Here is a 21,570-nt window from a genome sequence, read left to right as displayed (position 1 = left end):
ATCCCTCTTCCCCCCCCCGGCAGCGCAGCCCCAAAGATGTAAAAATAGAACTTTTATTTCCCGTTCCGTCTGTGCGGTCCGGAGGGGCGCAGAGGGGAGAGGGGCAATGCCGGCCCGGTGCACAGAACAACGGACAGCGCCCGGGGGGCAGCGCTGGTCCTTCACGGCATCGGTCCGGGGTGCCACCATCCCCCCGAGCCCCGCTCGCAGCGGCCCCGCATCGCCCCGGGTGGCGGCCGGCGCCCAACACCGGGCACGAGAGGTGTGCGGCCCCGGGGGGTGGGTTTACAAAAAGCCCCGTGGGCGAGGAGAGTATCAAAACCGGTACCAAAATCCGTGCAGAGCGGCCGGGAGCGACGCGAACCCGAGCCCGCACCGCGTGCCGGATGCGTCTCCGGAGTCGGGGGGGGTCCCCGTCCCTCCGCCCTCCCGCGGCTCAGCGGGCGCTGGCGGAACCGGAGCGGGGCTGCGGGCGGGCGCGGGCCGAGCAGCCCGGGAAGGATTGGGCGAAACGCGGCGGCACCGCGGGCGGCGGGGTCGGGGACTGCGGGACGGGACGGGGCGGGCGCGGCGCGGGCTGCGGGGCTGCGGGGGACGGCGGGCGCGGTGCCTCCGTGCCCAGCCCCGGGGCGCCGGAGGCTGCGGGAACAGAGCGGCTGCGAGAGGGGGTGGAGCCCCGGGAGGCGGTGGGGGCCGGCGGGGGCCGAGGCGGCGGCGACGAGGCTCCGGGCGGACGACGAGGGCACGCGGGGGGCGGCGGGCGGCCCTGGAGCAGCTCCAGAACGCGCTGCAGCTCCCGGCCGAGCTGAGAAACCTCGCGGTTGAGGTGGGCGATCTGCAACGGGGACGGAAAGTTGTGAGCCCCGACGGGGCGGGTGGGCCCCGCACTCCCGGGCGGCCCCGCACCTCCCGGCTCAGCCGCACGATGCTGCGCTCCGCCGCCTCCACCTCCGCCGCCAGCGCCGGGCCGCGTTCCGCAGTCCCTGCCGAGAAGATACCGCACGTCACTGGGATCCCCTCGCTTCTCCCCCTCCACCCTCCCCCTCCCCAACCCCCCCCATTTGGCACGGCCGTACCTGGTGGCGGGGAGCCCCTGGGCGCGCCCTGCAGCCGAGAGGCCGCACCGAAGCAGAAGGTTCGCACCTCCCGGGTTCCCCCGTCGTCCTCGATTCCGTCCACCACTCTGCAGGGGGGCAGTGAGGATCGAACTTCGTCCTCGCCGTGTCCGCCTCCGCCTCCTCCCGGACACGTGCAGCCCTCGGCCTTACCTGGGGCTGAGCTCGGGGGATCCAGTGGCGTTCAGGGAGAGGCCGAGGAGACGAGCCGCCCTCCGGCCCCCGCCGCCCCCCGCCTCCCCTTGGGGCCGCGCCGTGGGGATGCCGCGCTCGTCTCCGCGAGGAGCGCCGGGGAGTCGCGTGGAGCTGCTACGTGGGGGCAGCAGCGGTTCGAGGGGGGTGACGGCGGGGGGCGATCGCTGGAAGACCTCATCCGCCTCTTCTTCGTCCTCTGCGATGCAGGGGAGAAGCTGCTCCGGGCCGGGGCCGCTTTCCGAGCGGGGCTGCGGGCATGGGCGGAGGGGTCAGCGCTGCTCCCCGCACCCTCGCGGCTCCCCACACCCGACAGCACGAACCTGTGACGCCGCTTGCGAGAGGCGCGGAGAGCGGGCGAAACGGCCGAGCCCCTGAGAGAGAGATTTGGAGACGTCAGCGGGCGGAGCTGTACCCGCGTCGGGCCGCAGCCCTCGGCGCCCCCGGGCAGCCCAAAGGCCGGCCCCAAACTGCAGTCCCGCAGCTCCGTGCCAGGCTCCGGGGCTCGCAGCCCACGCCTGTCCTCTCCTGCTCTCAGTGCTGTGCTGGGCCCCAGACCCCACTGTCAGGACATCACCTTCCCACGGGCAGCACGGGCCTCCTGCAGGACACAACGCGCTTTGCTTGCATCCGTCTCGGTTTGTTCATAACTGTGCCCGGTGAGGGACAATGCTCTTCGGTGCACGGAGCGACCTTCCGCCCTGCCCAGGGGGCGGTGTGTGTCGGGGGACACACGGCGCAGCCTCCGCTGCTCCGGAGCCAGGAAGGGGGGAGGCGGTGGGCAGAGGACCCCCCTGGCAGCACGACTCGACTCGGCCGCCTCCTGCGGGGGGGCCGCGTCCAGGCTGCCTTCCCCCCACCTCCTTCCTGAGCTGAGGAAAGCCGCCGGGACGTACCTGCACGGGGCGGCAGAGCCGCGGAGCCTCGGGAGCGCGAGAACCGAGCAGACGAACTCCCCATCCCGGCCACGCAGAGCCCCAGCCCTGCTCCCGGCTCTGGGGACGCGAGGACGAGAAAGGGCCTGCAGGGGGGGACACGCACCCACCTCCATCTCGCTGCCCTCCCGCAGGTTGAAGGTGAGGTCCTGGTGGATGTCAGCTGCGAACTTGCTGGCGTACTCTGGGTAGAGCCGCAGCACCTCGCGCAGCCCCCGCAGCCCGATGTACTGCAGGTCGCAGTAGGTCAGCGCTTTCACGTCCGCGTTGGTTTTGATCACCGGGTCCCTGCCGGCCAGGTCGGCGCCGATCAGATCCCCTTTGCCTGCGGGAGGGGATGGGGCAGCAGCTATGGCGGTGCCAACCCCATAGCGGGCGGGCAGCAACGCGCTGTGGAGGCGGCCCTCACCCAGGATGGCCAACACCACGCTGTCCCTCAGCACCTCGAGGGAGCCGGAGCAGACGAAGTAGTCGGCCTGCAGCGCGTCGCCTTGCCGCAGCAGGTACTCGCCCGGCGCACAGAACGACGTCTTGATGTGCAGCGAGAGCGACCGCAAGCAGCCTCGGCTGGCCGTCTCGAAGATGGGCAGCTGCAGGATGTCCTTGTTCAGGTGCATGGCCACGTCGGCACGGAGCTCGTCGGGGAAGTCACGCAGCAGCTGGGGAGAGAGGAGCCGGCATGGGGGAATGGAGCATCCCTGCGCCCTGTGGGGCTGGGAGCGTTGGCGGGACCTCTCTGCATGGCAAACTCAGACAGCTCAGGACAGGCCGCCCCGCTCCTGTGCACAGCTCTGCTCTCTCCAGCAGCAGCACATGGACGTGTGCACACACACACGCCTGCAATCCTGTCACTGCTCTCGGAGCAGGAGGAGAGAGGAAGGGCCGGCCCTGCCGAACCCTCCTACCTCGTTAGCATCTATGCCGTTGTTCACCGACCAGGTGGTCTGGAAGTACTCCAGCATCCTCTGCTTGAGCTGCTGGGGCAGGCGGTGCACGCGGATGAAGTCCTTGAGGTCCTTCATGCGGGTGTGGTAGAGCGAGCGGCGCGAGTACATGCGCTGGATGATGGCCGTGACGTTGCCAAAGACGACGGCGTGCATCAGCGCTGGGGACCGGGAGGCAGTGTCAGCCCAGGGGGGGGCAGGGCCAGGGTGGGCTGTGCTCAGTGGCACCGTGGGGCTGAAGGATGCAGCCATGCAGTCACAACCCCATCTCCTCCCGCCGGCTACCCGCCTCACCGCCAATGAGCATGGTGCAGATGGAGAAGATCTTCTCGGCGTCCGTGTTGGCGCAGACGTTGCCGAAGCCCACGCTGGTCAGGCTGCTGAGGGTGAAGTAGAGGGAGGCGATGTAGGCGCTGCGGATGGAGGGCCCCCCCGCTGAGTTGTTGATGTAGGGAGCCTCCAGCCTCTTGCCCAGCTCGTGCAGCCAGCCTGCCAAGCACAGCCCAGGGTCAGTGCTCACCACGCGGCAGCCACGCTCAGTACAGCCGCAGCCCTGCCCCTGCTGCGCTCTGCAGGAGGAGCCAGCCAGAAGTTCCGTGCCCGCACTTACCGATGTCCCAGGTCAGCGGGTCGTTGCTCTCCATCTCCTTGCGGCCGATGACGTACCAGATGCACGCCATCCAGTGGGCCAGCAGCGCAAATACAGACATGAGCAGCGTCAGCACCATGGCGCTGTACTGCGAGTACCGGTCCAACTTCTGCAGCAGCCGCAGCAGCCGCAGCAGGCGCACCGTCTTCAGCAAATGCACGAGCGAGGTCTGAGGAGCAGGCAGGAGGGTGAATCTGGCAGAGCTGCAGGAAGGGCTGGGGAGGAACCCCCCCTCCCTCTGGGGCAGAGACCCTCCACCGCTCCCCACGACCGCAGGAGGCTCGTGGGCTATAGAATGGGCTGGGTGGCGCCCCCCACCGTGCAGCCGTAGAGCCCCTCTCCCCACCCTCACCACAGTCACGTTGAAGATGTAGAGCAGGTCGAAGGGCAGCGCGGCAATCAGGTCCACGAAGAACCAGGTGGCCACGTAATGGATGCAGATGGAGTGGGGCTCGTACACCACCTGGCCTGAGTGGCTCACGTACGTCGTTCGGAAATTCAGGATGATGTCTGCCCCAGGGGGAGCACGGCGGCCCTGAGTGCCCCACTGCAGCCGGGGGGCTGGGCTGGGTCCCAGCCGAGGACATCCTCGTGCCCAAGTAAGGTGCGCATCTCTGGGCACAGACCTACCCAGGATGAAGAGCATCTCCACCGCGATGTCACTGACGATGGTGCTGCGCGCGGCCGAGAGGCTGTCCTCTGTGCTGGTGAAGCAGACGTTGTAGGGGACGGTGACAGCCACGTAGAAAGTGGCCAGCAGGATCAGCCAGTCCCAGAGGGCCTTGAAGATGCTGTAGTGCAGCAGGATGAAGTGGGCTTTCTGCACCGAGGCCACTTTGTACTCAGGGATGGAGGGTTTGTTCTCAAACACGTTCTGAGGGAGCAGAGGTGGCACAGGAATGGTCCCACTTTGCAGGCCCCCTTTCCTGGGATGCCCCAGGACCCAATGTCGTGGTGATGGACACGGCTGTCCGGTGTGGCACGTAGCACACAGGCTGCACTGAGATCACCCCAAAGCCAGGCAGAGTAACCAATTGCTGCCATAAATTGATGTTGCACTTATGCTATTAACAGCAACCCACTGTCAGTGCCAGCTGCTGCCTTGAACAGCCCCACGTGCAAATTCACGTGCAGTGGGCAGAGCCCCCCCCCCCCCTCTGCACTGGCACTGATGGCACTGCCGTCTCTCCTGCCCCTTTCCTCCCAGGCTCAGCACTGCTGGCTGCACCCACATCCCTGCAGCAGGCCGGCACAGCGTGCTGCTGCTGGAAACCACTGCTCACGCACCCAGTGCCTGGTAACGGCACTCCCTGGGGCACCTGGGCTTCCCCACAGCTCACACAGAAAAGAGTCAACATGCAAGAGCTGCCAAAAGCTCTGCTTTCCCCACAGAATCCTCTGCTCTGCTGCCTACCGGCAACCTTTGTACCAGACCATGGTGCAGCTGCCTGCATTTCCATGCCTTGGGGGACAGCGAGGAGCATGGCGCGGGGAGAGCGCCCTGCAATGCCAGGCTCCACGTGCACCCGGCTCCTTACCCGATTGATTTTCATCTCACCGCGGTCCCGCCGTGCAAACTGGCTGCTGAGCCGGTGCAGCACCGTCCTGCCCTGCCGCCGTGCCGCCCGCAGGTGTGAGCTGCCAGGTTTCTTGCTCCTCTGCTTCTCTGCAGAGATGATGCGCTGGTTTAGCGGGACCATTCCCCAGAGCTGTGGAAATGAGCCCCATTTCTCCCATTCCCCTCCTCTGGGAGTCACTCGGAGCTCAGAGAGGTCCTGGGGTCTCTTTGAGTGCACTGAGATGGGACGCAACGCCAGGCAGGAGCAACTGGAGCTGGGACCCCCCAGCACATGTCCACCACACACACGGCTGTGAGCCTCAAATCCCATCCCCACCCCACCACTACGGCTCACCCTCCTTCCTGTCACTTGGATGGCTCTTGCCCCGGCTCTCTGTGATGTCCTTGAAGGAGACAAGGAAGAGCACCACCTCCCCCTTCTCGTTCTTGATGGGCATGATGTCCACCAGACACCAGAACGCAGCTCCTGCGTGGAGGAGAGGAAAGGGTCAGCAGGAAGCCCCTCCGAGGGCTGAGTTCTGTCCAGAGCTGCCCATGGGGCCCCGCGCCTGTGCCACTCACCACCCTTCTTGTAGAAGCAGACCTCGGCCTGCTGCTCCTGCTTGCCCTCCAGCACCTTCTCGATGCGCTGCAGGACGGGCTCGCTGGTCTCAGCCCCGCAGAGGAAGCGGCAGCTGCAGTTCTTCTGCATCACCTCGGTGCGGGCGAAGCCGGTCAGGTCGCAGAAACCATCAGAGCAGTAGACAATGGGGAAACCACGGCGGACCTGAGCGTTGGCCAGGATGAAATTGCTGTCTGAAAGGAGACACAGCAGACCCTGAGGGCTCTGGGCTGTTTTAGGGGGCACCCCCTCTCCTCCCCAGCAGAGCAGTGGCCACACGTCGCCGTCTGCACCAGGGGACACACAGCAGGTGGCTGCACGCCCCGCACTCACCCAGCGCCAGCAGAGCCATGGGGAAACACAGCCCATGCTGTGCCCTGCGTGGGGAGATCCCAATAGCAGGCCCCCCCTGCTCTGCCACCCCACAGGCTCCAGCCACAGGCAGGACCCCAGCCCAGCCCCACCACACTGTGAGGGGAAGGAGCTCCCTGCAGCCCCTGGCTCTCCTTGCAACGAGCCACAATCCCACACGAGGTGATCCGCGCCTCCCCCTCACCATCTGCTGCTCCCACCTCCCTGCTGGGTGTGGAGCTTAGCAGGGGACAGTCAATGAGGACAGGCAGTGCCAGCCCCTGCGGCCCCCCGCCCAGCAGAGAGGTGGGAGCGATGCCACCAAGCCCTGAGCCCACTCCAAGCCAGGGAAGGATAGAGGCGTGTAGAAATGCAGTGTTCTTGGCTGCCACAGCACCGCAACGCTCGCTGCCTGCCAGCACCAGCCCTGCCCTGCAGGACAGCCCTGGGCTGGGCTCTATCAGCAGGGCTGCACACGCTGGCTGGAGGCTCTGTGCCAGCCAGCCAGATGGCTTTGTGCTTTAGCCCAGGGAAGGGTGTGCACAAGGGCAGCAAGGAAGTGGGATGAACAGCCAGCAGGGTCTGCATTCACAACGAGGGCAGAACGGGGGCCACCATCCGGATGCAGTCTCAAGCCCGAGGGTCGCAGCCCAGCATCCCTGCATTCCACACCCCCAGCACCCAGAAAAACATCACCTTCCCATTTCACAGCACAGGGGAGGGAGGCCCACAGCAGATTACAGTGCAAAGCCATGCCAGGACAGAGCAGCCTGGGCAAGGGCAGCAGGGAGCCACACACAGCCCTGGTGCGATGGGAGGTGCAGCGGGGCCACCACAGTACAGCTCAACCCCGGATTAGCTTGGAGAAGCAAAAATAGCTGTGACTAAGGCCAGATTTTTGCTCTGGGGAGCCGGGATTACTATGGTGTCCAGGGTGTGTTATTAGAAAGGAAAAAAAAGGCTCTCGCTGGGGAGCAGCACAGCCACAAAGGGGACTGCAGCCCCGCTGTGGTGATGGCTTGCCTGGACGAGCAATGCAGGGCCTATGAGGCAGCAGCTGTGTGGGAGAGGCAGGGTTAAGTCGTGCCACGTATCACTGCAGCTAAAGCCCCTCTCCATGGCAGATAAAGCCGATAAGAGACACATCAAACCCACAAAGCCAGACACTGTTTAAAAGCACCCGTAGGGCAGGTTCAAGCCATCGAAGGCAGGGTGCTGTTGCTCAACCTTGCTCTGTGGGGCAAACCCTCAGTGTGGACATGCTCCTGGCTCCAAGCATCATCAGAGCAGTCCCAGCACAGCAAGAGATGGAAATCCTGGGAGGCCTGGAAGATTCTGGGGAGGCGTGGGGCCGGCTATGGTCACAGCCCATTCCTGAGTGGCTGCACGGTGCCAATACTGCTGGAAGCTGGCATGTTGCATCCCCACATCATCCCCTCTCCAACGTGCCGGGGCTTCAATCTGTCCTGGCCCCAGCACAGGGGCATGGAGACAGGGAGGAACCCAGCTCCCGGGCTACTCCAGCACCTCCAGCTGCAGGAATTGGCTCCAGAATAGGCACTGCTGGGCTCTGCTCCACACTCTGCCATAGCACACTGCTGCCAGTGCCCACATCTCCCAGGGACGCAGCTCCATGCAATGGCTTGGGCTGGAAGGGACCTTTAAGATCAGCCAGTGCTGGCTGCAAGCAAATGAGATGCTCTCGCGGCAGGCAGAACCCAGCCCATCACCTACACTCCAGGAGGTGGGGATCGACAGCCGGCGCCGTGCAACAGCGGGGCTGTGGAGCTCCAAACCACACTGGTGGCCAGAATGCCATGTGCCACGGGTACAGCAGGCAGGCGCTGTGCTGCGTGGCCATCCCATGGCATCCCGCAGTGCCGAGGGTTCCCAGGGTAGCACCCAACTCCCTGCTCCCATCCATCCCTAGGGGGCTCCAGATCCGGCTGCTGCTGGCACACCGGGAATTTGGGGCTGGGGCAGAGCAGGGCGCTGCTCTCCGCACGGCGAGCCCCGAACCGGGACCGCCTCTCGCGCGCCCTCCCGGGGACGGCAATCAGTGCAGGAGGGGCGCGGAGACCCCCGTCAGCCCCGCCTTCGTTCTGCCGCTGATGCTGAGCGGGGCCGGGGTCCTCCCGGCGCACCGACAGCGGGGAACGGGACAACGGGACGCTCCCGGCCGGCTGCGCGTGGAGGGGTAGATTGAGCCCGGCTGAGGGACAGACGGCTTGGGGTCCGCGCGAACCGCCCAGCCCCGGGGGCTCCGATGCCGCTCCGAGGGTCACCGCCTCTCCCTGCCCGCCCCCCGCCGCGGTCCCGGGGCGCAGCCCTACGTGTGCCATCGAAGCGGGTGGCGATGGTGTCCAGGAAGGTGTTCTGCGGAGCCAGCAGACCCTTCATCACCGGCATCGTCCCTCCGGGCCGCCCGCCCCGGGCTGCGGAACCGGTGCTGCCCCAACGGCGCGGGTAATCCCGGCTCGGCCCGGCCCGCCCTGGGCTTCGGCTCCGCCCCCAGCCCCGCCCCGGGCACCGGAGGGGTGTCGGCACCGGCGGGCACCGGCGGCTGCTCGGCTGCGCGCGGTTCTGCCCCGGGAGGCGCCGCGCCGGGTCCCGCTCGGTACCCGCTGCTCCGGGAGGGGCGGGATCCACCCTCGGGCCGGGGCCGGCAGCGGGATCGCAGCCCCTCGGCAGAGCCGTGCCTCCGGGCCCCTGCAGGGACGAGGCGGAGCCGTCTGACATCGGGCTACCGTTTATTGTAAAAGGCCAAGTGTGCCGAGCAGCCTTGGCCGGGGCCACAGGCAGGTATTTAAAAGCGCTATTTGCACTGATCCCCCCGCGGACCCCTCCCCGCCCCGCAGCCCATCTCAGTAAAAGCTCTTCGCCGCTCCCCTGCCCTTGGTCAGGTCCTTCTCGGCGTGCTCCTGGCACTCCCTGGGGCTGGCAGCAGCGCCCCTCGGGGTCACCGTCGGCTGAGTGCCCGCAGCGCAGCTCGGCGCGTCGCGGCAGGCGGTGCCGGGGCGCTCCTCACGTTTGCCCATGGTGAGGATACCCGCCGCGTGGTTGCCGGAGCCGTGCAGCAGGCGGTACAGCCGGCTCTGGAATGCCGGCGGGATGCTCTTCCTCTTGCCCAGTGTGAGGATGCCGGCGGCGTGGTTGCCCATGCCGTGCAGGAGGTCGTAGATACGGCAGGAGCAGGTTTTCTGCCGGCAGCACTCGGGCAGGCTCTGCCGGGCCCCGGCCAGGGAGCAGAGCAGCAGCAGCAGCAGCAGGAGGCAGGCGGATCGCTGCAGCTGCCAGACAACGGCCGCGTTGGTACAGGGCTCAACTCCCCCCCTGCAGGCTGCCCGCTCATCTCCGCTGCCGCAGCACCCGCAACATCGCCTCTTTGGGGCACATCGGAGGTGGAGGGGACCCCAAGGAGATTCGCTCCTGCCCCGCCATCCCAGCCCAGAAACCACACTGTGAGCAGGAGTTGGCTGCAGATATCTTCGCCAGCACTTACCTGTGCCGGCACACAGCCTGCGCCCTCCCCTCGTCACCGAGTGCTGCGGAGGAGCAGCGGGAGCAGCCACACTTGGCTCGAGCCAAAGCACGGTGCTGCGTGCGTCCCGCAGGGAACCCAGGCAGGGCTGAGCCCCCCGACCTCCGTTCACCGGGGAACCGGCCCAGCTCTCACAAGACCCCAGCAGTGCCCCTGACCACCCCCAGCCCCACCTTGGTGTTGGGCACCTCCATCCTTCTGGGTGTCTTCAGGTGGCCGAGCGGCGCTGGCGCATGTCCTGCTGGGGCTGAGGAACGCAGCCCTGAGCCGCACACCGGGGCTTTATAGGGGCGGCCCCCCCCAGCCCCCGGCCCCGCACAATAGCGCTGCCAAAAATACCGTCCGGTCTCTGGGAGATGCGTGGTCTTTGTTGTCGGTAGCTCGGAAACCGGTCAGGCCTTTCCCCTCATTTGTGGCTCTGTATTATGTGGGTGCAGCGCGGGACCGGGGTGCGTGGCACTAATGAAGCCATAATTACCCGAGGGACCCGCAGCCCCACAAAGCCGCGTGAAGGTCAGCGCCGGGGGAAGCGCCAACCGCTCCCAACAACGGCAGCTCTCGGGTCAGCTCCGCGTGGCCCCATTAGGCTAATTACCGCTCGAACAAAGGGGCGCCGGGCAGCCGCCGGCTGCGTGCTGCGCTGACGTGCAGGGAAGGTGCAAATGGAACCGGCAGAAGGATGGTGCCCTCACCGCCACCCGTCTCATTCGGTGACCCCAGCCCCAGCACCGAGAGGGACAGCAGCGCACGGCGTGGGTCTCACACACTTTATAAACAGAGTGCTCCGCAGCCCCAGACCAGCCCTGACCCACAGCCCACACCGCGGTGAGCTCGCTCAGGGGACGAGCCCAGGATGAGCTCCCTGACGCCAGAGGACACAGCCCCCGGCAGCCCTGCTCTGCAGTGGTCCCACTGCCCCCGACCCATTGCCAGCTTCCCTACAGGTGCCTTCCCAGCCCCTCTGCACAGCAGGGACCCAAGGACACCTGGGAAGACCCTGGGAGAAGGGACAGTGGTCGGACAGACCCCTTCCAGCTATGCAGGCAGTCTCCAGGGCTGGCAAAGGCAGAATCTGCAGCCCTGACAGCCAGAGCCCACAGAGGGGCAGTTCTTACAGGGCTGGTGGCACAGCAGGCTGGGGGTGCATGCACACAGCCAGGTGCCAGCAGTCCAACCCCCTGGTCCCACAGCACAGCACCCGCTCTGGAAGCAGATGGAAGAGGCCTGGGAAGCTGAAGGGAGCAGACAGGAGTGGGGCCCCCCAATGCCCTGCAGGTGGATGACTGTTGGCACCACTGCAGCCCCTCAGCACCCTGCCCATTCCCATCCCCAACCGTGACACAGGCTCTGTAGTTCCTGTTCCTGCAGCAGAGGCTGCTCCATGGGGGCTGCCTGAGCCCCAGGCCGGGGTCAGCAGGACGCGGCATCGCTGCCTCCTTCTGCCTCAGGGATGGGCTCCAGTGGTGCGCGCAGCCGGGACGGCTCTGGAGAGGCCAAACCATTCCTGCCGATGCCACAGGACTGCCCAGCGTTGTGGATCTGCCAGAGGTTGTCCAGCGCCTCCGCCTTGGCATGCTTGAGAAGATCAGCCTGGCCCTGCCGGGGGGAGAAGACATCAGGGAATGCAGCCACGTTGCTGAGTCCCTCTGTGCCACCTCCAGTGCACGGCCACGCCATGCAGCACAGGGATGTGCTGGGCTCAGGATTATCATGGTCTGCAAGCAGCCCGCACTTCTGGAGCATCTCCTCGATGCTGGTCTCGCTTCCCTGCACACCAGCAGGTCAGCAGTAGAGGGGACAGGGGCACAGCGTGCTCCTCTCACCTTCAGGACAGTGATGTTCCAGGCAAAGCTCTCCAGTGCTTTCTGCAGCTTCCGTCCCCGCAGCCCCTCCTTGGCCTCGATGCGGTGCAGCTCCTTGTGGAAGTCCATACCTGTGGCACACAGAGCTCTGCTCAGCTCCACGGTGTGTGGGGGGACAGCCATTGCCACAAGGGATGGGGACGGGACGTCCATCACCCAGCAGAGAACCTCGTGGTCAGCCTCAGCAGCCCCCTCCCAATAAGGAATGATGTCCCAACACAGCCCCCACCATCTCACCGCCATCCCTTGTTGAGTTTGGATCCCAAAGCCCACAGGATTGGGATGGGCTGCAGTGACCCCAGGCAGAGGCACAGCCCCTCCATACCACAGCCCACCCAGAGGGGCTCAGAGAGGAGCAGTTGCCCCCTCCCCCCTCCCCCCTATGCTGGAGCATGTGCCCCCACACTGCACATGATGTCCTTGTGAGCAGGTGCTAAATTTACCCCTCCCTGACGCAGCACTGGCTCTGGGCCCACACGAGGGCTCCCACACACGCCTGCTCACCCACACGCTGCCAATCAGCTCACACCTCCCCACACCCCCAGCCCCACCGCCGGCACCCCCAGACCCCGCAGCGCCCGTACTGCTGTGGCTCAACCATGGCACCGTGGGGTGAATGCAGGGAGCAGCACTCAGGCACAGAGGTCATGGCTGCAGGCCCCCACTGTAGGGGTCAGCACACCCCAGACCTCTGCCCCCAGGGAGGACAAGGGACACGGGGCACTGCTCACTTCTGCAGCACAGCAGAGGGCTCCCACAGCCAACGCGGTGCAGGAGATGCAGAGCCCCCCCCAGCCCGCACCTCCAGCCCCCCTGCTGTGCTCCTCATCACTGACAGCAGCAACAGAGCTCAAAGCCAAATGCCTGGGGAGGTTTCTGAGCTGCCATGCAGCCAAGCCAAGGAACAAACAGGGCTGCTGGCAGCAGCTGGCACTGGCAGGGGTTGCACAGCACAGACCCTCTCCTCCCTGTCCCCTACAGTGCCCGGAACACCCCCAGCTCTACAGGGTGCCCCCACACAGTCCTGGGGCCAGCAGTCCCACAGAGCAGCCACAGCTGCCTCTACAGCACACAGGACCTTGGCGTTACTCATTAGTGCCTACCAGCAGCACGGTGCTGGGAGCGGGGCAGTGGTGCCTGGGGCAGGATGGGTCCCGGGGCCGGATAAGGCAGCCAGCAGCACCTGTCTGCGTGGGTTCAGCCATGTGTCTTTTAAGTCATAACATTCAGTTGCGACTTCTACCGTCAGCCTCAGTCTGTTATTTCTGATGCTAATTATACTCTGGCGTTTGGCAGCTAATGACTCTTCTCTGCTTCCTCATCAGCCTCCTCCGCTCCGTGCGCTCCCTCCCAGCCCCCCCCAGCCCCCCAGCCCCAGCAGTGCTCCCTCACTGCGGGCTCTGGGCAGATCCCTGCACCACTCCTCGCAGCAAGGCTAGGATGTGGGAAGGCCAAGGAGCTGAGCCCTGGGCTGCTCCAACAAGCCTCTCTCCCGAGCCAGCCAGGTGCTGCCCCAGAGCACCGATGCCCACACCACTCATCCTCTGCTGTGCTCTGCAGGTGTGCAACGCACAGACTGAAATGCCAGCGCACTCTGCGCACAGCCTGGTGCTGTTCTGAAGATCCCTGTGGGGACAGCATCCCCAGGAGGCGCAGCACACTGCACACAGCACTGTGCACTCAGCACCCCCAGACCCACCTGCCTGCTGCGCCTGGATGAGCTTGCTGTGCACTGCGTCAGCAGACTCGATCAGCGTCCGGCTGGTCTGGATCATCTGAGGAAAGAGGGGCAGTGAGAGGAGCTGCGCAGCCCGGAGCCCTCTGTGCTCCCTACACCCCACGCCTGCAGAGCACCTCCCAGCCAGCCCTCCCTGCTCCAGGACGGGACCCATCCTGGGACTCCCCGGTGCACAGGGCTGCAGGCAAACACCTTGGAGGAGGATGGACCCCGGAGCACCCAGACCCAGAACTTACCGTCTCGTAGGCAGTGAGGACCTTGCGCAGCAGGTCGGGGATGGGGCCCTGTGCCTCCATGGGGGGGGTACTGCTCAGCCAGGTTGAGGGTGACGCTGGGCACACTGTCACTGTGCAGCAGCCACGCAGCCACCGTCAGGATGCACTGCTTCATGTTGGCGGCGGGCGTCAGGCCGCACAGCTCCTTGAAGGAGACCAGCGCGTTCTGCGGGCAGAGAGCAGCGTCGGGCTGGGCCAGGAGCACCGCAGCACCCGCAGCCCAGCACCACCTCCCCAGACCCCATGGTGCCCTGTGGCTCCAGTACCTGCACGTTCTCCCGCAGGTCGGTGGCCTCCCGCAGGGGCTGAGTGGCCGTCCGGAAGACCTCATCGATGGCCTTGATGCCGGTGGCTTTGGTGGACGTATACTCGCGCACCCGGCGGCCCCGGCGCCCTGCCAGCCCCCGGCGGTGCCCCTTGCCCCCCCCGCGGCGGTCGGTGATGGCCACGTGCACAAAGAGGGTGGCGTGGGGCAGGGGCTCCCCAGACAGCGACTGGAGCGGGACGTGGCGGTAGCCAGGCTGCAGGCACTCGAAGGGGATGGTGTACTGCGCAATGAACTCGTCCCCGATGTAGTCGTCATCCAGCACGACGAAGCGCAGCACAGCCAGCTCGGGCAGGTTGATCTGGAACTCCAGGCTCTCATCGAAGACGGGGTTGTCCCCGCTCTGCAGGGCCGTCTTGGTGCGGTGCTCCGCGCAGTCAGCTGGGATGCCGTGGATCTCAGCACAGACGTAGGGCTCCACCACCTCCCCCTTGGCCCCCGAGCCCTTTGGCTTGGGCAGGTTCTGCCCGCTGATGACTTTGAGGTGCAGGAGCTGTGCGGGCACCCCGGGCAGGGAGTCCTTGGCGTTGGCACTGAAGTAGGAGACCTCCTCCCGCATGATGGCGGGGCGGAGGACGTAACCGCAAGCCCCGTTCTGCCGGAACCAGCCTGCGTTGAGGTCCATCATCAGCCCCGGCGTCTGGTAGTTCATGGCCACCATCTGGCAGCCGCACTTCCAGAAGTCCTGTGGGTTCATGTTGCTGGCATCGATGCGCATGGGGCTGGGGTAGACGCGGGAGAGGAAGCGCTTGTTGTAGCTCACCAGCTCGGCCGGGCACTCGTTGGCGAAGCGGCCCGCCTCCACCTCGCTGAAGGAGCACATCTCCCAGTAGCGCTGCCCGCGCCGCGAGCTCTCGAAGTCCTGGAAGGGGACGGCCTGGCAGAGGCTCACCAGCTCCGAGAGCTCACGGCTGAGCCGCACGCGCCGTGGGGCCCCCCCCTTCCGCTGCCTCGCGGTCCTCCTGGCCCAGCCTCCGCGCCAGCTCCCGGCCTTCCTCGTCGTCCGACACCTCCCCCTCGCTGTCCTCGCAGCCGGGCGGCAGCTTCTTGCCCTTGATCAGGATGCGGCCCTTGAGCCGCTCCGGGGAGGGCAGGTAGGAGGCAGCGGGGTCAGGCGGCTCCAGGTAGAGCTTCTCGCCCAGCGTCTTGCGCAGGCACTGGGCGGCCAGGCGCTGCTGGGCAGCAGAGCAGCGCACCACCAGGCAGAGGATCAGCGGGTAGACGGAGGCGGTGAAGGCGTGCTGGTCGATCAGCCCCACCACGGAGCGGAAGGGCACGCAGGAGGCGGCCGAGGGGCTGGTGTAGACCACGGGCTCCCCGTCGGGGCCGTCCCACAGCACCAGCTCGATGCTGCGACAGCCCAGCCCCAGCGCGCTGACGTATCCGCTGATGTCCGAGCGGCCCCAGAAGTTGTCCTCCAGCAGGCAGGCGCTGTGGGCAGAGCTGATGTAGTAGTGGGAGAGAGGCTGCGCCATGTCCTGGCACACACGGCGGTGCTGCGGGTCGAAGATGGAGCAGTCGGAGGAGAGCAGGTAGCGGGTGAAGCCGTCGATGGCCAGGTAGCCCTTCTCCCGGCCCTCTTTGGAGGGCTCGTACTTGCTGACGATCTCCAAGCACTTCTCCTCCGTGACGCCCTCCATGCCCTGCTCCACCTCCAGGAACGTCAGCAGGTCCTTCAGGCCCAGGTACTCCTTGTTGCTGGAGAACTGCACCAGCAGGAAGAAGATCTCGGGCCGGGTGCAGAGCTCGCAGTATGCCTCCACAAACAGGTCGCAGGCCACCTCGGTGCCGGGACGCTCGCTGGCCTTCTGCAGCTCCTTGAATTTCAGCTCAATGGTGGACACCTTCATGCCGGGGTTGAGCGCCTTGATGAGCTGCACGGCGCGGGACACGGGGATGCGGCCGGACTTCTCCAGGTCAGCGAGGTCGAAGACGGAGGAGATCCAGGAGGTGCGCAGGCTGGGGTGGCCAGACCCCAGGGCCTCGGGCGTGTGCTTCCCATAGGACAGCAGGTACCGCAGCCCCATCACCCAGGCGCTCACCACGTCGGCTGAGCTGGCCACCAGGTCCAGGGACTCGTAGTTGTCTCCATAGATGATGGAGAAGGCGCACTCATCGGGGAACTGGTCAGAGAGGCCATTGCTGCGCAGGATGGGCGTTTTCTTGCCCACGCGCACCTCCTTCACCGATTTGATCTCAATCTTGGCCTTCTCTGAGTCCTTCTTGGAAGGTTCCCAGCGCACGGAGCGCATGTCGGCGTCCAGCACGAAGAAGCGGCTGTACATACGGGAGTTGGAGCGCACCTTCTTCAGCTCACAGCCCTCCAGCATGAAGGAGATGCAGGCAGCTGCGCTGTTTATCTTCCGGTCGTTGGGCATCGTGCTGAAGGACACCGTCTTCTTCTGCATGGGCCGCTGCCGGGAGCCGTCCTGCCAGGATGGCAGAAGGAGCAGAGCCATCAGGGCAAGGCACCACGCACTCCCCGTCCCCCAGGCTCCCACCCCAGCCCTGACGCATAGGCAGGGGTCCCAGGAGCTCCATGCCATACAAAGCCTTCTGGACTCATTGGACCCTCTCCCCTGGCCCAGGAGGTCAGGAGTTTGCTCCAGCTGGGGCCTCCCCCCACTGCCAGGCTTATTTTAACTCTGCATTCCTTCCTTCCTTCCTTCCTGCTCCCGGCCCTGAGCCGGATCCTGCCCCACCGCTTGCTCACCCCCAGGGGTAAAGCAGTGCACAGGCTCTCCCTGGGTCTGCTGGATGCTGGAAGAGAAAGGTCTTGGCAGGACCCCCCTGTACCCACCGTGCCCTGCATCTCCAGGCACCAACCCCAGGCAATGCGGGAAGCAGTTCCCCAGGGTGGGGAAGAGAAGACCCTACCACCAATGGGTTGAAGTGAAGGGGGATGGGATGGGGAACAGCAGGGCTGGGAGCATATTATGGGATAGATTTCATTAAGTAGTGCAGCAGGGAGATTTAATCCCCTTCTTCAAGATTATGGTGAGTCACCTCTAATCTGGTGGTATCTCTGGCACATGGCACGGTAACTCTGGTATCTCTGGCACATGCAGGCTCTTCCCAGCTGCCAGGGTTTGTGGACAATGGAGTGTCTCCTCCAGCACTTCAAGAGCTTTCACATCTCCATGGCAGAGCTGCTGCAGCACAGGCTGGCAGCCCAGGCATGCACACGGCAGTGTTTCATTCTAAAAGGTCTGGATTTGGCTCTATGGGTCCAGGCAGCCCTGACCAAAGACAATCAGGACAAGATAGCCAGCTCCAGCCAAGGGTGAATGGGAAATGACGCCCCAAAGAAGGGGAAAAACCACACTTATCACCATTCCTATGCCAGAGCTAGCTGGACGCTGCTGGATCAGTGGTAGAAGCCACGGGAACATCTAAGGACCCAGCTCAGCTTGCCCAAGCAGGGAGAGGATGCTCACAAAGGGCATCCTGCTGAGATGCTCAGCCCAAAGCTGAGCCTCAGTGCTGGGCATGGAGTGCTTGGCATCAGGCTCACGGGAAGGGCTGAGCGTCTACACCACTGTCAGGATGCTTCCTGTGAGCAGCAATCTGAGAACAGCGCTGCCCCGCAGCTCCAGACCCCGGCACCCACTTGCAGGTGGCCCTGTCGGCAGCCGGGAGCGCAGCTTCGTTGCCGTGCCGGGGCCAGAGCTGCAGGCCCTGCAGACCCATACCCAGCCCGGTGCGCGCCCCACCCCTACACCGGGCCCCAGCGCAGAAAACAGGAAATCCATCCGGAAAGGAAACGCGGGGCGGGGGGCCCGCTCGCACCCAGCAGCTGCCGGGACCTGCCTCCAGCTGCTCCGGAGCAGCCCTCACCCACAGCTGGCAGCGGACGCAGCCCCTGCACGGGCTCAGGAGAGCCCTCGGTGCGCACAGGGCACGCGCCGCTCAGCACCTCCCAGCGCTCGCTGCAGCTTCGTGCATCCACACCTCTGCTGTCTGCCGGGCTCACGCACAGGGAGAGCGAAGCCGCTGCTCCCAGCGGCGCGTTGCTCCGGCGCGTTCAGCCGGCCGAGCTGGGATGCGCTGCTCCGTGCCCAGCGCTTGGCCGGGCGCTGGCAGCAGCGGGACGGGCAGAGCTCCGAAGGTACAAAGTAGGTCAGCAGCGTGGGTGGGAGGACGCGGTGCTGCGGCCGGGAGAGCCCCGCCACCGCCTGCGGGGAGCACGGAGAATCCCAGCGGCGGGGCAGAGCTCCAGCACGGGGCAGCTGAGCGCATCACAGCCGCGCAGCCGACCAACCTCCGAGCCCACGGCGACGCTGACCGCAATGCTGACTGCCGGCACCCAGCCGGGCATGGACAGCACGTCCAAACCCAGCTCCCCACGCCCTGCCCGGCTCTGCAGTGTGTGCTAAGCCGCACTTTAGCCAATTACCTGCGGTGATTAGTGCCCTGGCAAGCACAGCAATCCTAATCTCAGGTGCCACGTGACCCCGCTCCTTACCCGGCTAAATGAGAGCAGGGCCGGGCCCATCAGGTCACGGAGCCGCCCAGCTGCTGCTCCCTTCCCGTTATCCTCGGGGGAATCTCCAGCAGTGCAAAGGCACATAACAGTGGGACGCAGAGGAACCAAAAGCCTCTGGGGCTGAGGAGCACTGGAAGGAGCCATAGCTCTGCTGCCCAGTGGAGGGGAGCAGGACACCTTGACCCAGCAGGACTGCGTTTGGTGACACTGCTGTTCTGGGTCTAATGGGGCTGTGACACATCCGTAGCCGTGTGCGGCGTCCCATCTTCTCCCTGCTACCCTGGCCCAGGCTGGGCAGCACGAGTGAGGTGTGGGCAGCCAGCAGCAGAGGCAGCAGGAGGCCAGGCACAGCCAGGGCTCTTCTCCACTCCTCTGTTCCCTGCCAAGAAGACCGAGTGACACATCCACCCCCTGCTGTACCAGCTGCCACTTCCCAGTGAGGGGCTGTGGAGCCCGGGCCCCACGCAGAGCGACGGCACTGCTCCAGAGCTCACAGTGAGGGAGGGGATGGACAGCAGGGTGCTGGGAAGGGTCACAGCCTGCAGCGGGAAGGAACGGGCCCAGCACCCCCCTTCAGCATTTTCCAGCTCACAAAAACTTTCTGCTCCCAACTCAGGGAAGAATCAGGGAGCAGCTCCTCCAGGAGGACATGGGGACACTGCCCTCCCTGCTGCGTCCCCACACAGCTGCGCTCCCATCACTGCGTGGGGCCAAACGATTCAGCACAGCCAGCCCCGGGCTCCCAGCACGGACACTGACTCTACTTTCAGATTCACTACTCCAACCTTTTCTGGAAATCCCATAGAATAACAGAGCCCGCAACTCTTCCTGCAAATACGTCCACGTAGTCATCAGGCAAGGTCTGCCTGCAGCCCACAATTAGTGGGTGCCCTCTGCCCGAACTGCAGCCAGGGGGGGCCAGGCTGGCTGTGACATACAGAGCCCCAGAACAGCCTCAGCATCCTCAGGGGATTTGGGGCCAGGCAGCTGCTCCCCAGAACCTGACCACAGAGACACAGACATGGTGATGCACGCGGATCAGGATGGGGTTTGGAGAGGCAGCAGCTCCCCATGAGCCTGGACAAAACCTGAGCAATGGTCCCTGCTGCTAAATGGCAGAGGATGCGCTCCATTCCCCTTTCCTGCCTGCGGACATAAGAGCCTCCCTGGGGACACAGGCAGGATCACCATCTCCAAACACAGAATAGCAGAGGAGTGCAAGCAGCAAATGCCTGTGTGCTCTTTCAGCAGCGTGTCCACCCACCATCCCCACCAGATTCACCCAAACGAAGGCCTCAGCCCATGTGGTGCCTGGGGCTCAGCCTGAGGATCTCAGGGCTGCAGGATCCAGCACTGCACAGAGATCAGAACTTGCAGCCCTCCAGCATCGGGGAAATACCAGGCCTGCAGGGACCCAGAGCCATGTGGCAGACCAGGAGGGGCTGGGGGTGCCGTCCCAGGCTGACCTCCTCCATCAGCAGTGCCTTCTCCAGCACTGGCTCGCCGCCACCTGACCTTCACCAAAGGCCAAACCCTATGGTGACGCACAGCAGCACCGGGGCTGCGTGCAGCAAAGAGGCAAAGAGAGGTGAAGCAGCCACATGCACTCCCGCTCATCCCTGTGGGGAGCAGACAGAGCGGGGGCTTCAGGAGGGACTGGGGACCTCATGAGGTCCCCTGGGAAAACCATGAGCGCACAGCCCTTGAGGTGCCACGTAGCCTGGGGAGGCATCTTCACCATCCTGGTAATGGGCAGCAGTGTGCACGAGGTCCCCAAAGCCTGGGTTGCTGGGGCAGGAGGGCAGGCAGCACGGAGCAGCCCCCACACAAGGTATTAATAGGACCGGAGCTCTGCCGGCTTAAAATAGGCTGCCAGGAGCGGGGAGGCGGTCCCGGGCGGACACGACCTATTGTGTCAGTGAGCAACGCCGACGTAAGCACAATTAGGGGGGCTGCTTTAGAAAAATCACACACGTGACCCACTGCCCATTGGGAGCTCAGGGAACCCCCTTGGCCCAGAGCCCCCCGTGTCCCTGTCCAGCTGCAGCTCAGCTCTTGCAGAGGTGGCAGGAACTGGGCCTGAGGCTCAATGTTTTTGCAGGAGGGAGCTCAGAGGATGCTCAAGGGCCAGGAGTAGCCAGACCCATGGGTGCCCTCCTGCAGGCTGGGAAGATGCTGACATGCAGTGCCAGCACTGGGGCAGCACGGTCACGCAGGGGACTCACGAGCAGGGGATGGCCGGTGCAATTCCCGGAGGCACAGAGCAGGGGCCTGGCCCGGGAAGCGCACAAAGCCTGAGCCGGGTTTGCCCTTGGGGGACCCCGGCGGCAGGTAGAGTGAGGGACCCGGTGCCAGCGCTGATGGCAGCGGTGCCCGGGTCTGGCCGTGCACCGGGAGGGAGGTCTCAGCTCCCCGCCGCCGCTCTGCCACCACCCGGAGGCACGGCGGACCCCGGTCCGGGGGTTCTCGGGGGACAGCAGAGGCGGCAGCAACCGGCGCACAACCGCTCCGATCGGCTGGGCTCGGCCCACCGAGGCGCTCCGCAGTACCGAGTCCCGCGCAGGTGCCGCCCGGAGCCCGGGGAGGGGGCGAACGACGACGGCGGCCCCCCCGGGGGGGGGGGAACCGCGAGGAAGAGGGGGGTCGGGCCGGAGCACGGGCTCTCACCTTCATGATGCTCGCACGAGGCGCGGCGGGCGCGGGGCTTCGCTCCGCCGAGTCCTCGCGGCTGCTGCTCCCCGAGCCCGAACCAGGGCTGCCGCCACCGCCGCCGCGGGGCCCGTTGGGCAGCGGCGCGGCGGGGCGGGGCGAGCCGGGCGGCGGGGCGCTCCGGGGCCCCTCCGCCATCCCCGCGGCACCACAGCAGCGGCTGCCGCGGGGCCCCGGGCGCCCCGGTGCCTGTGCCCGCCGCCGCTGCTGGCTCAGTGGCGGAGCGGGCGGGAGGCGGCGCGGCCGGGAGGAGGGGACGGGCCGGGGC

The 21,570-nt window shown here is 65.8% G+C and overlaps 3 protein-coding genes across 9 annotated transcripts; all 3 read right to left on the bottom strand.

The window, feature by feature from the left end:
• Window positions 1-39: 39 nt before the first annotated feature.
• KCNH4 (potassium voltage-gated channel subfamily H member 4) lies at window positions 40-8,841 on the bottom strand. 7 transcript variants are annotated; one of them, XM_048926777.1, is made up of 16 exons: window positions 8,700-8,841; window positions 5,976-6,209; window positions 5,749-5,880; window positions 5,374-5,501; window positions 4,466-4,709; window positions 4,188-4,345; window positions 3,797-4,004; window positions 3,481-3,675; window positions 3,148-3,347; window positions 2,652-2,901; window positions 1,885-2,567; window positions 1,631-1,681; window positions 1,269-1,558; window positions 1,077-1,183; window positions 907-983; window positions 318-835 (listed from the first exon to the last, which is right to left on the bottom strand). In XM_048926777.1, exons 1-16 carry the CDS (start codon window positions 8,773-8,775, stop codon window positions 437-439), a joined length of 3,432 nt encoding a protein of 1,143 aa, XP_048782734.1. In that variant the 5' UTR covers window positions 8,776-8,841; the 3' UTR covers window positions 318-436. The 7 variants fall into 7 exon arrangements, with proteins under 7 accessions (XP_048782732.1, XP_048782730.1, XP_048782735.1 ...); XM_048926780.1 differs by having other exon boundaries at window positions 2,353-2,567; XM_048926775.1 differs by having other exon boundaries at window positions 40-983; window positions 3,481-3,566; window positions 4,462-4,709.
• Window positions 8,842-9,230: 389 nt separating this feature from the next.
• Window positions 9,231-10,473, bottom strand: HCRT (hypocretin neuropeptide precursor). The gene is made up of 2 exons (XM_048926815.1): window positions 10,081-10,473; window positions 9,231-9,656 (listed from the first exon to the last, which is right to left on the bottom strand). Exons 1-2 carry the CDS (start codon window positions 10,099-10,101, stop codon window positions 9,231-9,233), a joined length of 447 nt encoding a protein of 148 aa, XP_048782772.1. The 5' UTR covers window positions 10,102-10,473.
• A 172-nt stretch (window positions 10,474-10,645) lies between these two features.
• Window positions 10,646-21,377, bottom strand: LOC125684567 (inactive phospholipase C-like protein 2). Its single transcript, XM_048926783.1, is given in 8 exon segments — window positions 10,646-11,503; window positions 11,731-11,840; window positions 13,469-13,544; window positions 13,744-13,809; window positions 13,811-13,948; window positions 14,049-15,056; window positions 15,058-16,536; window positions 21,261-21,377. Coding segments are annotated over 8 exon segments (3,069 nt in total). The 5' UTR covers window positions 21,267-21,377; the 3' UTR covers window positions 10,646-11,317.
• Between the last annotated feature and the right edge of the window lie 193 nt (window positions 21,378-21,570).

The sequence above is a fragment of the Lagopus muta genome, chromosome 25 (assembly GCF_023343835.1).
Source record: "Lagopus muta isolate bLagMut1 chromosome 25, bLagMut1 primary, whole genome shotgun sequence".
NCBI lineage: Eukaryota > Metazoa > Chordata > Aves > Galliformes > Phasianidae > Lagopus > Lagopus muta.
The sequence above is the reverse complement of the archived record's forward strand: the minus strand, read 5'-3'. Positions and strand labels throughout refer to the sequence as shown.

What these genes read in the sequence shown, in the direction of transcription:
- HCRT (XM_048926815.1), bottom strand. Translation starts at nt 10,101, where the DNA reads ATGGAGGTGCCCAACACCAAG. An exon ending in TGGAGGTGCCCAACACCAAG is followed by an intron (nt 9,657 to 10,080) that starts GTGGGGCTGGGG and finishes GTTGTCTGGCAG; the next exon opens with CTGCAGCGATCCGCCTGCCT.
- KCNH4 (XM_048926773.1), bottom strand. Translation starts at nt 8,775, where the DNA reads ATGCCGGTGATGAAGGGTCTGCTGGCTCCGCAGAACACCTTCCTGGAC. An exon ending in ACATCTTCAACGTGACTGTG is followed by an intron (nt 4,005 to 4,187) that starts GTGAGGGTGGGG and finishes CCTGCTCCTCAG; the next exon opens with ACCTCGCTCGTGCATTTGCT. An exon ending in TCTCGCAAGCGGCGTCACAG is followed by an intron (nt 1,559 to 1,630) that starts GTTCGTGCTGTC and finishes CCATGCCCGCAG; the next exon opens with CCCCGCTCGGAAAGCGGCCC.